We start from the raw sequence: 14,056 nt of genomic DNA on the forward strand, positions 1-14,056 counted from the left end.
TTGTAGCATTTTGGGAATAATCTGTTTAGGGATAGGTTTCGGAATGCAAGTTGTGGTGGAAAAGCCACATGTGTTTTGGTCTTCTGTCTCTTTGGCTGTATAGTATGCAATCATGCGAACACTTACCAGCAGCCTGGGGCCACAGAGCTGACGAGGAGCCCTCTGGTGGAGGTAGCTGCACAGGCCCCAGGGCAAGGCAGAGAAAGGGAGGCTTTAGAGAAATTACAATGGGAGTTGGGTGGGCAGTGAGGGCAATGGAAGGTGGAGAGCCATGACAAGGGTGGGGCGGGAGTGCAGATGAGGCAGGAAGGCTGTGGGCTTGGCTAACCGCTGTAGGGGGTCCTTAGCTGCTAGGAGTCATTGAGGGTTTGTGGACTTTGGACCAATGTGGTTGGAACCTGTCTGGCAGCCTGGATGGATGCTCTGGGCTCAGGTGGGGGCTGTCTCGGAGGTGTAGGGAAGAGCTGCTCAGCTGCCGGGGTGGGGTGGGGTGGGTGGGGTGGGTTGTGCCTGTCCCCTTGGCCCCCTCAGGCTACATCTGGGAAGTGGGGCACCTGGCACCTGTGGAGGGCTCTCTGTATTGCCGACTGACCCTCACTACATACATCTCAGTCCTGGTACTCAGAGAAGTACTGGGGACTCAGGGAAGGTCTTCTGTTTGTGGCAGTTCCAAATTTTCTGTCCCAGAGTTGGCTGCGAAAGTATGGCTATTGCAGGACGGGAGCTGCTCCAATGAGAGGCCCAGCCTGCGCAGCACAGAATTTTATTGTTATGGATAAGCCTCAAAATTCTTTTAAAATAAAGCTCATTTTCTCTAATATAAAGGTAGTAATAGTAAAATTTGAGCATAAGAGACATTTACTTTGGAAAGTGAAATTCTTGTCCCTAAACGAGAGGAAAAAATAGAACTAGGTGTACCTGTGATTTGAAAGTGGCCTTGCTGGACAGGTGTTGAATTAAGACTGGAGTTAGTATATTTCTAGTCATTTTCCCAGCCATTATCTAACACATAAGGGACATCCTCGGCCTGTTTTAGAATGTCACTGACCATCTTGCTATGTTCTTTCACTGACCTAAATATTTCTTTTTTTTTTTTTTAAGATTTTATTTATTCATTTTAGAGAAGGGGGAGAAAGAGAGAGAAGGGAGAGAGAAGGGGGGAGGAGCAGGAAGCATCAACTCCCATATGTGCCTTGACTGGGCAGGCCCAGGGTTTCGAACCAGCAACCTCAGTGTTCCAGATCGACGCTTTATCCACTGCACCACCACAGGTCAGGCCCTAAATATTTCTTGAGCCAACTACCAGGCAGCGAAGAGGTGAATTTTTTCTCAGGATGAACATTGCTTACATGCACAGACAATACATTTTTGTTGCTCTTGTTAAAATAATGAGCTTCTACTGTCAGTGCAATCCTCACGTTTTCCGTGCTCACCCTCCTGAGGTCACATGTGAGGTTACACCCTAATACTGCCCCAGTTGTGGGAAGTATTGGAGTCCTCAGAACTGCACCTTCACCCCAGGGGGGCCTTACCTGGGCTCAGGATTCCGGGCGGGAGTGCCCAGCCCACCTGCTTTAGGGCTAACAGGTGTAGAATGCCTTGTTTTTTCCTGTAGTACGGGTTCATTCAGGTTATATCATCATTAATGCACTGAATCAAAAGAATACACTTTAAAATCATTTGTTTATTTATTTATTTATAGTAAACTTTTAAAAAATTAGGTGCTATTTCCAGACTATTCTGTATTTAATGGATTGAATGGAATAATTTCAGAGCCATTTGACAGATATCATTTCCTTTGCCTTTCACTGCATCTGAACTGGTTTCAGATTAAAATAGTGACCATTAAAATAGTAACCGGAGGAGTTCATTGCCGGGCGTGGCCAGCGGCAAAGGGCAGTGGGAGCCTTGATTGTCCGCACGGCAGACCCTTGCGGGCTAAGGCTTGCGTAATCGGGGCGGGGCCAGGGGCGGGGCACGTCTAAGGCTTGCGTCACTCGTGGGGCGTGGCCGGCGCGGGGTGGGCGGGCCGCGGGCCGTATTTGAATCCTCGGAGGTGGCGGCGGCGGGGACAGCAGTAGCGGCAGTGAGTCAGCATCCTCAGCTCCACGCCTCCGGTGCCGGTGGTCGTTACGCGAAGCTGCGGAGCCGGCCGTGCGCCCCCCTCAGGTGTGGTGCGCCAGTCTCCCTCCCCAGGTGCGCCCCCTCCGCGCGCCGGCATTCCTCCCTCGCGCTCGGTCCTCCTCCCCTCCAGATGCTTCTCGCCCCGGCCCTCGGCGCCCGCGCCAGGTGTGAAAGCAGGGCTCGGAACCGGTTTTCCTAGGGGTGCGGAGTGAGGGGAATGCAGATATGCCCTCTTGAGGCTGCTGTGCAGAGGAGCCCGCTCTGCGGAGGCGCCCGCTGGTCTCTGTGTGGGCGCCGCCGCGAGGCTTCTCCCACGGAGCCTTCATCACCTGGCGGAGGTGGGTCTCCTGCTCCCAGGAGAGGACCGTTTCCTGACTAAGTCTGCGGATCGCCGGCTGCGCCTGCACTGTCGGAAACTCTGACCCGCAGGTCAGCAGGTGTGCCAGGTGTTTCTCTGTCTTGTAGTTGGGGGAGGCCTGCCCGGACCGGTGGGTGAGGGAGCTGCCGCCCGCCCTCTGGGTCCCCTAATGTGGCCTTTAATTCTGCACACTGTGCGTTGTCCCCGTGTGTACCCTGACCCTGGGGACTGCGGTGCCTCTCTAATGTGCTATGTCACGTCAAGAACCGGGCTTTGCCAGGGCCATTACTCAGCAGCTTTCAGCTAATTTCTCATTAACATTTGGGCGGTTCCTGGTATTTGGCAAGGCCGGTTCTGGGTCAGATGGCACAGTTTATGTACGTGGGTTCATCTGGATTTTGAGTGTCTTTTAAAAAGCCAGTTTTTCCTTTAAGAGAATATTTTGGGAGACCTGGGCCTGAGATCAGAGAACAGCAAGGTGTGGCAGGATGATAGAAGTACTGTGACAGAAAGTGGGCCAGGACGTGTCCTGGGAGCAGTGTCTCCACCTGGTGAGCCAGTGCAGGCTGTGGTTTGTCAGGTGAGGGTTGGCCCCTCTGTGTCACCTCTGCTCCTGAGGGGGCAGCCGGGGTGCACCTGTGTGCAGTCATGGGTGGGGCTGGGGGAGCATGGTAAGATAAATCACTTTCAGGTGAGAAACCCCGGCTGCAGTCAGTTTGCTTACCTGTCTGTCCATTCATTTGTGCCTTCGTTTTTCAAAAACTGCTTCTGGAACTCTGCTAGCTTTGAAGCTGACCGTCCCTAACCTGATCCCAGGGCTGCAGATGCTGGCTGAATCTATGTTTTCAGGGCTGTCTGACCAGCACGTTCAGGACAGGGCCTTGGGACCCCAGGCTGAGCAGATTTGCCAGGCCAGCTCATGAAGGGTGGGTTTGGGCCTCCGTTCCTCTGGCTGCAGCACAGGGACCCCGGAAAGGTGGAGGAGGAGGGCAGAGTGAAGGGGTGGGCGGTTAAGGTGCTCGCTCTTCAGGGTGAGTCTGCTCATCAGCCAGCTGTGGGTCATGGGCACCTGCACAGTCTAGGATGACGTGCTGGAATGAGCGTGGGGAGATTCTAAGGGTTTTGGAGGCTGAGCAGGAGTTCTCTCAGGACTAGTAAAGCTAAAGGAAGCTGTGCCAGGCTGCAGTCTAAAGCACTGTCATGGCTTGAGGACAAAGGAGGAGCCATTTTGGGGTGGGAACAAGGCTTGGGGCAAGGGAGGCAGAATGGGACAGGGTGAGGCAGAGCCTAGCCAGGAACTGTTGACCTGTATGCCAAGGTGCAAGCTCTTTTTTGGGAAGCAGGACTTATGACAGTGTAGGTCAGGGTGAAGGGGCATCCTGCAGAAATGGCTGCAGCTTGGGGCCTGACATGTGTGAGGGAAGAGGAGGAGGAGAGGGAGGAAGAGGAGGAGCTAAGGGCTCCCTCGGGTCCTGCTCATTGAGCGGTCCCAGGTGTACCGGCTTGAGGGAGGCACCTGTGCACAGATTGAGACGGTGCCAGTACTGCAGTGAGGGGCCTCTCCCTTGTCGGAGGCGGCACTGCTGCGTATTGAGAGGTGTCTATGGCATCTGGGGGTGAGGGCTGCAGAAACCATGTGTCTGGACATGGAAGGGCTGCTGTACTCCCAGGGAGGGTGGGGAGGGCCAAGAGGTTGCCCCAGGCAGAGGAGGGAGAGAGGAACAGGCAGAGAGCAGGAGTTGCCTTTGACCAGAGGGGCTTGGGGGCATGGCACAGGGCTGGAGAGCAAGGCCTGGGCAGCCATTTGAAGAATAAGCTGGAGACCGGGGATGGCAAGAAGGGGAGAGGTCAGTCACAGGGACAGGCTTGTGCGAGGGGCTGCAGAGGTGGCGGGGCTGTGCTTGTGTCCTGAGAGCAGGTGCAAGTGAGAGACTGTGGAATGTCACAGCAACAGGACATGGGTCGGTTGGTGGAGAGGTCCCAAGAGGTCTGGGCCTTTGGTCTGTGCGAGGTGCCCATTCAAGCACCACAGCACGGCCTGGAGGGGATGGATGGGATGGGGCAGGGGGTGTTTCCAGGTGGTCTCCATTGTTGTGGGTTGAATTATGTTCCCCAAAAAGATATGCCTCAGTCCTACCCCCACCACTGACTTAGGAATGTGACCTTATTTGGAAATAGTCTTTGCAGATGTAATCAAGGTATAATGAGGTCATTAGCATGAGCCCTAATCCAAGATGACTGCTGTCCTTATAAGAAGGAGGAGATTTGGACTCAGACACAGAGGAGAACCAGCCATGTGATGATGGAGGCAGAGAGAGGGTGATATATCCACCAGCCAAGGAGGCCGAGGGTTGCTGACAAGGCCGAAGCTGGAAGAGGCAGAACGGGGCCTCCAGAGGGAATGCAGCCCAGTGCACCCTGATCTCAGCTTCTAGCTCTAGAGCTGGAAGAAGGGATTTGTGGTGTGTGAAGCTGCCCGGCGGCGTTTGGTCTTGGTTTCAGCAGCCCCCAGACACAAAGGCCACAAAGGCCTCGTGCTCCTGGATGTTGGAGGAAGCTGCCTGTGGAGAGGGAGGACCGGGCTGCAGGGAAGCGCTTGAGCAGCACAGCTGACGGGGAGAGGGACGCACACAGGGAGACCCTGAAGGCCAGGAGTCAGCGCTGCCCCGTGGGTCCCCACCCCAAGGTCTCCCTAAGGGTCTCTCTGTCGGGACTGATGTCAGGCCGTGTGCCCATTGCCTGGTCCCTGGCTGTGGCGTTGGGTATGTTGGGGACATGTTGAAGGAGCTGTGTGTGGAAGGGCAGTGTCTCGTTCTGCTGTTGTCACAGCTGGGCGGCCACAGCGGGGAACGTTCACTCTTTCCATTGCCTTCCCAGGGACTAAAGAGCTTGGGGTGCTGCCGGCCTGGGGCCTGCTGTCTGTCCCCTCAAGGTCATCCTTGCAGGATTAGGTATCTGCAGGGTCAGTGGCACAGGCTCAGCATCTTCTCGCCTCACTCCGAGGACTCCTGGCTGGGGGGTGGGCGATGGAGCCCCCTGAGTGTTCACCCCTTTCCAGATAAGACCTTCGAAGCCCTTAACACCTTTGTGAGGATAGTTTCTCCTTGCGAGTGGGCCGAGTCCCAGTGCCTCCCCACTGCTCCTGGTGACAGGTAGTGTGGGAGCCAGGGTTTTCCAGGGGACTTGGCAGCTTGGCTCTGATGCTCCGGGAGTAGGGGGTGGAGGCCCTCCGAGTGTCTCCCTGGCACCCTCTCTGGCTGAGGGAGCAAGGCCCTCCCTCTGTGTTCCAGGCCCTGGTTCCCAGTGGAGCCAGGTGGGGGTCGCACCCATAGGCCACAGAGATGGAACAAGGAGACAGATGCAAGTCCTGGGCCTCGCCAGGCAGTGCTGCTCCCTCGCGTCCCTGACACGAGCCCCCCTGCTTCTGCCTTCCAGGACGCACAACAGGCCTCACCCCACAGAGGCTGGAGCTGACGCCTTGCGGGTGTGCACGCGTGAGCACCCGTCATCGACAAGGGGCCCTCCTTGTGGTCAGCACACAGGGTTCACACGGGATGAGCCTGGAGGGACAGTGCAGCCAGGGGAGGCTTGTCTGGGCTGGACCCGAGTGTGCTTTACATGCGTGCCATAGCCGGCTCCCCACAGATTGGCGTGTGCTGTGGGGACTGACGTTCTCTGGAAGTTGCACATCTCTTGTCCTGTATTTCGTGCTCATTTAAAAAGGCACAGCTGTCTCTCCAGTGCAGGTGGGTTCCCCTGTCCCTTGGGTCAGCCTTTGCTCAGCTCTTATATTTGAAGGCAGTTGTTTGAAATAACTCCGGCCCAGAAGCTTCTTCCTGCAGCCTGGGCCCCCACCACTTTCTGGCATGACCCTATGCAGGGGACACAGCTGTCCCTCTGACGCGGCCTGGAGTCTGGGCAAAGCTCAGTGCAGGACACGGCCAGACCTGCGCGCTGGCTCCTCTAGGCAGCTTTACTTGATGTTGCTGTAGGACGAGGTCCAAGGGACTCTGTGACACTTGGCACCAGGCAGCGGGGGGGGGCAGGGCAGAGGCAGAGCCTCCAGAAGCCCAGCTCACTCCTGCAAGCAGCAGGTCTGATCAGGGTCTTCGTGGTGTGTCCCTGGCCTGTGGAGATGTCCAGTGATTAGAAGTCTAAACGTAGAAGCAGTTGTCAGTGGGGGCAGGGGGCGTATTCCTGGCCCGCTCCCGGCTCTGAAGCGGGATGTCCCTGCTCCCTGGGGAGCCAGGCATTCTCTCTGCTCAGCGCCACGTGCTTCAGTGTAATAACACCGTATTCTGTTGGTTCCGCCCTAGATCTTCATCTTAGTGATGTGAGCCTCACTCCCTTGGATAAGGAGCTGGATGAACAGGACGGAAGTGACCTGGGACCCACAGGTAAGAGCAGCGACACCCGTGCTCTCGTCAGGGTGGCCTGGGCTGACCGGGAGTTGCCTTTCAAGAATCCTCAAGTGGTTCTAGGGTGGGAGAGGTCCCAGTCCCCTCCCCCAGGCCCCTGAGGACCAGCCTCCCACCTCCTCAGTTTACCTCCACCTGAGCAAAGCAGTCCCGCAGAGATGGGGTGTTGGGGTGTACAGGATGGGGGACAGGGACAGCCAGTCTTCACAGTTTTCTGAGATGTTTTAACCACTGCACTGGTGTGAAAATGGGTATGTTAACATATACCGAATCATTTTCTTTGACCTAAAAGCTCTTTTTCTTTTGATGTTAGAACAAATTGCTCCATTTCTGGGAGTCCTTAAAGTGCTGGTATCACCATGCCAGTGGGTTGGTTGGTTGGCAGGTTCTAGTGGGTGTCCTGCCTCTGCAGAACGCCCACCAAACCCCTTGTCCTGTGCACTTGCCACTTGTCTTGAGTGGTTGAGGACTGTGGCCCTATGTCAGTGTGGGGGGCATTCACACGTGATCGCTGCAGGCCTGGGTCCCCAGCACCCCGTCCCTTCTGTCCCTCTGCCTTGGTGGCTGCACCCTAGCTCAGAGGCAGTGCTTTGCTGTTTCCCGGGCAGAGGGCTCCTGCTGCCTCTCATGAACTCTGCCCTCCCCTCCGTGCAGGTCAGAGGTCGCTGGGGGGCTCGGAGCCGGTCACCATTCCGGGCTGCCTGGCCCGCTCCCCGTCCCTGCACTCCTCGTCGTCGCTGTCCACCTCCCCGCTCAGCTCGCTCTCCCAGTCCCTGTCGGGGCCTCTTGTCTCCTCGGCCATGACACCCCCCCAGCAGCCGCCACCCCTCAAGTCAGAGCCCAGGGTGCTGGGCTCTTCGGCGTCCTACAACTCCCTAGGTGAGCTGGGCTTCACGGGGGAGGGACACCCTACAGTGACAGTTCTCTGTTGAATAAACCGAGGTGCGGGCGGCTGTCCTCCCTTGCTGGCCCCACTGTTCAGAGCTCTGCCATGCTGCCCTGCACACTCTCATGCTGTGGCCTTGGCATTGATCCCAGGCGACCCCTTGTCCACGTCTCTGCTGGTTTGCTGGTGGTGCCCTGGGATTCAGAGCAGGGCTTTGCTCGTCAGCCTCTGTTAGCGTCTTCATGTGCCCGGGACATGGTCCTGGTAACACTACAGCGTGACCTACCTTGCTCACTCACCTGTGCAGGGGAGTCTGAGGCTGCGGAGGTGCAATGTCACCAGAGACCCATCACAGGAGAAGACAGATTTGCGAAAACAGGAAACTCTGCCATTTTTTGTTTTACATTATTTTTTCATTGAAAAATGTTTATTTAATGTATCCTGTAATACTTTTTGTGTGTGTGTGTATTTTTCTGAAGTTGGAAACTGGGAGGCAGTCAGACAGACTCCCGCATGTGCCTGACCGGGATCCACCTGGCATGCCCACCAGGGGGCGATGTTCTGCCCCTCTGGGGCGTCACTCTTTTGCATCCAGAGCCATTCTAGCGCCTGAGGCAGAGGCCACAGAGCCATCCTCAGCGCCCGGGCCAACTTTGCTCCAATGGAGCCTTGGCTGCGGGAGGGGAAGAGAGAGACAGAGAGGAAGGAGAGGGGGAGGGGTGGAGAAGCAGATGGGCGCTTCTCCTGTGTGCCCTGGCCGAGAATCGAACCCGGGACTCCTACACGCCAGCCTGACGCTCTACCACTGAGCCAACCAGCCAGGGCCTAACCTGTTAATACTTTTAAAGGATTAATGTTTTTTAAAAATTTATTCATTGATTTTTAGAGAGAAAGGAAGAGGGAAAAGAGAGAGACAAACATATTAATTTGTTGTTCCAATTTTTTATACATTCATTGGTTCTTGTATGTGCCCTTACCGGGGATCGAACCCACAATCTTGGAGTATTGGAACAATGTTCTAACCTTAAACTGAGCTACCCAGCCAGGGCTAAAGAATTAATATTTTAAAATATCCGTTTGATTCCTTAATGGTCATGCACCACATAATGACTTTTCGGTTCAACAATGGACACATGTCTGACGGTGGTCTTGAAAGATTATAGTGGAGCTGAATTGTCTGTAAGAAATGGAAGAATATGTGGTTCAGGAGGAAGGAATTTTTTTTCCTGGTGGGAGCACTGTCTGTGGGGCTTGGTAGTAGGTTTCCTGTCACAGCACCTCAGGTTAGAGTACACAGGTTCCATTCCGGCCAGTCACTGAGCTGTGTCAGCACAGAGTGCACCTGCGGCCCTGCCAGGTCAGCGTAAGGGTCTTCCCAGTACATTGCTCTAAATTCTTTGTTGAGGACAGACGTCCTGTGCAAGGACACAGCTCCACAGGAGTGGCTTTTTTTCCTCCCCAGTGAGAGAGAGAGAGACAGGAAGGGAGAGAGATGAGAACCATCAACTCATAGTTGTGGCACCTTAGTTGTTTATTGATTGCTTTTCATATATGCTTTGACCAGGCGGCTCTAGCCGAGCCAGTGACCCTTTGCTCAAGCCGGGGACTTGGGGTTTCAAACCTGGGTCTTCAGCATCTCAGGCCGACGCTCAATCCACTGAGCCACCACCTGGTCAGGCCAGGAGTGGCTTTAACAAGTATTAAGTGCCACTGCCACTTTAGAAAAAGCTTTCTGTGATAGTGTGAAGACAGCCTGTCCCTATATTTTGAAAATATATATTTTTAGGATGTAATGATGTAAAGCATAGATAAGTTCCCCCCCCCCCATTCAATACCAGTGAAAGCCCTTTGCGCCAGATGAGTCAATGGAACCAAATTTCCAAAGTCAAAATATTGAATACCACAAAGTTCCTTAATCTTACAACTGCTCCAACACACAGTAGCTAAAACCATATTGCCATGACCGTGCCTGTGTTCCTTCATCTTTCTGTCTTCACTTTTATTCTTTCTGACCCTCAGACCACCTTTCCCTCCCTCTGACAGTCACAATTTTTTTTTTTTTGTATTTTTCCAAAGTGAGAAGTTGGGGGGCATGCGCCCGACCAGGATCCACCCGGCATGCCCACCGAGGGGCGATGCTCTGCCCATCTGGGGCATTACTCCGTTTTGGCCAGAGCCATACTAGCACCTGAGGCGGAGGCCATGGAGCCGTCCTCAGTGCTCGGGCCAACTTTGCTCCAGTGGAGCCTTGGCTGCAGGAGGGGAAGAGAGAGATAGAGAGGAAGGAGAGGGGGAAGGGTGAGAAGCAGATGAGTGCTTCTCTTGTGTGCCCTGGCTAGGAATTGAACCCAAGACCTCCACATGGCAGGCTGACGCTCTACCTCTGGGCCAACTGGCCAGGGCCCCCTGACAGTTACTGTTATGGTGATCTACACCTTACCCAGTCAGTTTCTATTAGTCCAGCCCACATTGCAGGACGGCTTTGATGTTCTGTTCTAACCTCGTCTGAAGGAAGCAGCAGGCAGGTGGGCTCGTGGGGCAGTGCTCACTAAGCCTGTGGGAATGAATGTACAGTCCTGTCCTAGGCCTTCACGTCCCCTCACACTCACTGACACACCCACAGCTCCACTCATGGTGGGTGTCCTATACAGGTGTACCATTTTTTATCTTTTACACTGTATCTTTACCTGTTCTATGTTTAGATACGAGGTTGTGTTACCGCTGCCTACAGTATTCAGTACGGTAACATGCTGTACAGGCTTGTAGCCCAGGAGTAATAGGCTAGACCATTTAGGTTTGTGTAAGTGCACTCTGATGTTTGCACAGTGACAAAATTGCCTAATGACACATGTCTCAAAGTATTTCCCGTTGTTAAGCAACTCATGACTCGATCAACAGGTGTCACTTTCTACGGCAAGAGTTCTTTAAATAAAAGCTCTTTGTGGTCCCAAAGATCTTACGTGTGAAAGGACTCCTGGGCCCAGCGTCAGAGCGGTGCTGCTCCACGTGGTGCAGTCACTGAAGTTCTGAATGCATTTCCTTTCTGTCTTGAACCCCACAGGTGGGTGGAAGGGGGGCCAGGTTGGAAGATCAGGGGCAGCACCCTTGTTGGTGGAGCCCCATAGGTCCCAGAGCCTGCCTGGCAGATGTCTGTGATGTCTTAGCACAGCTGGGGCTGACCTCTGTCTCCTCCGCACTCAGGTTTGAACAGCGTCCCTGGGAGCATCTGGGACTTCGTTTCCGGCAGCTTCTCTCCCAGCCCCTCTCCCATTCTGAACACTGGCCCCTCACCCTCTGCAAGTGCAAGTCCAAATGGTGCTGAGCTGGCCCGGGTCAGGCGGCAGCTCGACGAGGCCAAGAGGAAGATCCGGCAGTGGGAGGAGTCCTGGCAGCAAGTGAAGCAGGTGAGTTCTGGGGCCCAGGCGAAAGAAGCGCAGTGTGGGTGCAGGGGGCCGGCCCCCATGCCAGCTACTGCAGCAGCCCGCCCCCCCTGGCGTTTCAGGCCTGTGACGCATGGCAGCGGGAGGCCAAGGAGGCCAAGGAGCGGGCGCTGGCCGCCGACAGTGCCCGGCAGCAGGCACTGCAGAAGAAGGAGGAGGTGGAGGCCCAGTTCAGGCAGCTGCAGGAGAAGCTGGAAGGCCGGGGCGTGTCCACACTCCCAGGGCTGCAGGGCTGTGCGGACATCGGTGCTATCCCGCTGCCCAAGCTGCATTCACTGCAGAGTCAGTTGCGCCTGGACTTGGAGGCGGTGGACGGGGTGAGTTCCTGGTTTCTGTTCCCAGGGTACCTGATGTCTGCCCCCTGCACTGTGTGTGTGTGTGTGTGTGGGGGGATGGTCACTGGGATCTGGCCAGGCCTGCTCTCCCCCCACGTGGTCCGTCGCACCCCACTCCTCCAGTGCAGCTCATGCTCAGCTCCAGTGAGGACATGTGCACTGCCTCCCTGCCAGGCTGGCTCTGCCCCTCCTGGATCAAGGGGACGCCCCTCTTGGTCCACACAGTTGGAAGCATGGTATATGACTGACGTATGTCAATGGTCACCTCCCTGCCCGATTTCATTCTTTGTTTTTTTCTGGAGTAGCATAAAGCTTGCTGTTTTCACACTGGGCATTTTGCTAGAACTCAGAGCATCTGGGAGGTTCCCTGCCTTTCGACACTCTCCCCACTTTCGCTGACTGGCCAGGGTCTGGCTGCCATGCACCCACCTGATTGCATCGCCTCTGAGGCCCTGTCTTCAGGCTGTGGCTGTTCCCTTGGCTGCAGAGCTGGATCTCAGAGGGTCAGGGTCCCACCCAGCCCAGATCCTGGCACTCGGCAGCCACCAGCCGCAGGTCACAGGGGCCAGACTTCCATCCTAGCCCAGCCCTTCCCATACAGGCTTGCCCCCAGGAGCCCGTCCTCTGCCCGAGGGACTCATGGAATAGCAGCTCCAACCCCCAGTTTGACCCCTGGCATGGGTGTCCCACCCCAGGCCATAGCCTTCTTGCACCAGCCAAGGGGTCATTATCTTCATGTGTTCTTGAGTCCCCGCTGGGCAAGCCAGGGACCAGTGGTGGGAGGGGCCTTCTGTGACCTTGCCGAATTATCTGCCCCGCAGGTGATCTTCCAGCTCCGAGCCAAGCAGTGCGTGGTGTGTGGGGAGCGGGCCCGCGGCACCGTCCTGCTGCCCTGCCAGTACCATGTGCTCTGCAAGCCCTGTGCGGCCAGTGCGCCCGAGTGCCCCTACTGCGAGGGCCAGCCCCTCCAGTGGTGACGGCAGCCGTGGTGGCCTCACTCCCTAGTGCCACCGACGTCGGGACCCTGGCCCTAGCTGCACCCACAGTTTCATGGTATTCTTACAGACCTTACAGGCAAACCCACAGCACCCACCTGTCTGCCGCCCGCGGTCTGGGCAGGCGCAGTAATGATACGGGGTTTGCAGTCCTGACACTACTGTGACCACATCCTGGGAGTTCGCGTCCCGGCCAAGCACTTTGTAACCCAAGGAATTTACACGGACAGTCTTAAGTTGCTATAAGCTGCTTTCTAGGTTCATGTTGGTTTTTTTTAATATGCGATATAAAGCTTTGTATGTGAACTGTGAACTTAAAATATTTCCTATCAGTTTATTGTTAATTCATAGTATGGTAAATATACTAGATTTCATATTCTGAAATTAGTACTTATGAAATGAGCATTTATCTAGTAGTGAGAAATGCCTAGGGTTTTTATAGGTTTAAAATTAAGTGCAAACATAGTATTTATAGCAGAGTGATTATTGAAAGACATACATTTAGATGTTTTTAATTTTACAAGAGAAACTGTTCCTAAGCCTGTGCGCATGCACACTAATTGGAGTTTTACTTCCCAACACCATGAAATGAGGGAGCTCAATCATGCATCTACCACCCATGTTTCTAAGTGCCTGTGCCTTGCAAAAGTGAAGGGAATGGTTGGTTCATTTGGTTTCATTTTCTCTCTTGAAACTTTGTAAGACATTTTGATACTAGTGAAAAGTGCAGCCAAGGGGGTACGTGGATTGGAGAGTCTGACTCGCAACAGCGCTCCCTGCCTTCCTGGAGCTGGCTGCCCTGCATCCGGCTGGCCGCGGTCACGCCTCACACCTGGGACCGCCTGGACTCCTGCTGGAGCCGGGCAAGCCTGCCCGTCCTTGGCATCTTTGACTTCAGAGCATCCCTTCTGACACTGTTACTTGATCTGTGTCCAGGTATTAGCATGCATGAGCTGGCCGCTGTGCTAGGGCAGAGGCTGCGCTGAGGACCTGGCTCTGCTTGTGGGCCCCTTGCCCCCCCCCCCCCCCCCAAGTAGCAGCTTGGCTTCCGGGCACAGCAGAAATGCTCCTGAGAGTGGGTCTGATTTGGGGGATGACGCACTGGTCTGCAGTGGGTCTTTTTTTTGAGAAACCTGGAGTAAAAGATGTCTGAAGTGGACACACACACATTGCTCAGTGAAGCAGATCTAGGTGGCTGAGGTCAATCTTTGCAGAACTTGCCGTCGGGGGCAGGAGCAGGAGCAGGTACTGGCCCCTCTGGCCTGGACGTGAACACCGACATGTTTACACCTGCCTGGGGCTTTGCCAAAGACTTTTAATAGCATTTTTAAAGTGCAAAGTGACTAGGTAAAAATTTTTATCAGTGACCAAATTAGAATGTATTTACTATAATAAGAAGTTGAAAACATTTTTTAACATAAGACAAACTGATTAAAAGTTGTCATTTTCAAAGTGGCTCCATGACATTCTGCAGCTAGTGTGCTACTAAAGGTTATTGAC

At 54.7% G+C, this 14,056-nt stretch overlaps 1 protein-coding gene across 5 annotated transcripts in view; it reads left to right on the forward strand.

Annotated features, from left to right (window-relative positions):
- The window catches only part of UNKL (unk like zinc finger), a 48,408-nt gene extending 34,691 nt beyond the window's left edge, over positions 1-13,717 (forward strand). For 3 of the 5 annotated variants that reach the window (XM_066382979.1, XM_066382980.1, XM_066382982.1), the window contains 5 exons: positions 6,799-6,879; positions 7,555-7,779; positions 10,988-11,190; positions 11,289-11,543; positions 12,383-12,673. In XM_066382979.1, the coding sequence (XP_066239076.1) occupies positions 6,799-6,879; positions 7,555-7,779; positions 10,988-11,190; positions 11,289-11,543; positions 12,383-12,538 (920 nt within the window). In that variant the 3' untranslated portion in view covers positions 12,539-12,673. Of the gene's footprint in view, positions 1-6,798; positions 6,880-7,554; positions 7,780-10,987; positions 11,191-11,288; positions 11,548-12,382 lie in introns of all 5 variants that reach the window. The other 2 variants (XM_066382983.1, XM_066382981.1) reach the window with 2 other exon arrangements.
- The last annotated feature ends 339 nt before the right edge of the window (positions 13,718-14,056 follow it).

The sequence above is a fragment of the Saccopteryx leptura genome, chromosome 4 (genome assembly GCF_036850995.1).
Source record: "Saccopteryx leptura isolate mSacLep1 chromosome 4, mSacLep1_pri_phased_curated, whole genome shotgun sequence".
NCBI classification, from domain to species: Eukaryota; Metazoa; Chordata; class Mammalia; order Chiroptera; family Emballonuridae; genus Saccopteryx; species Saccopteryx leptura.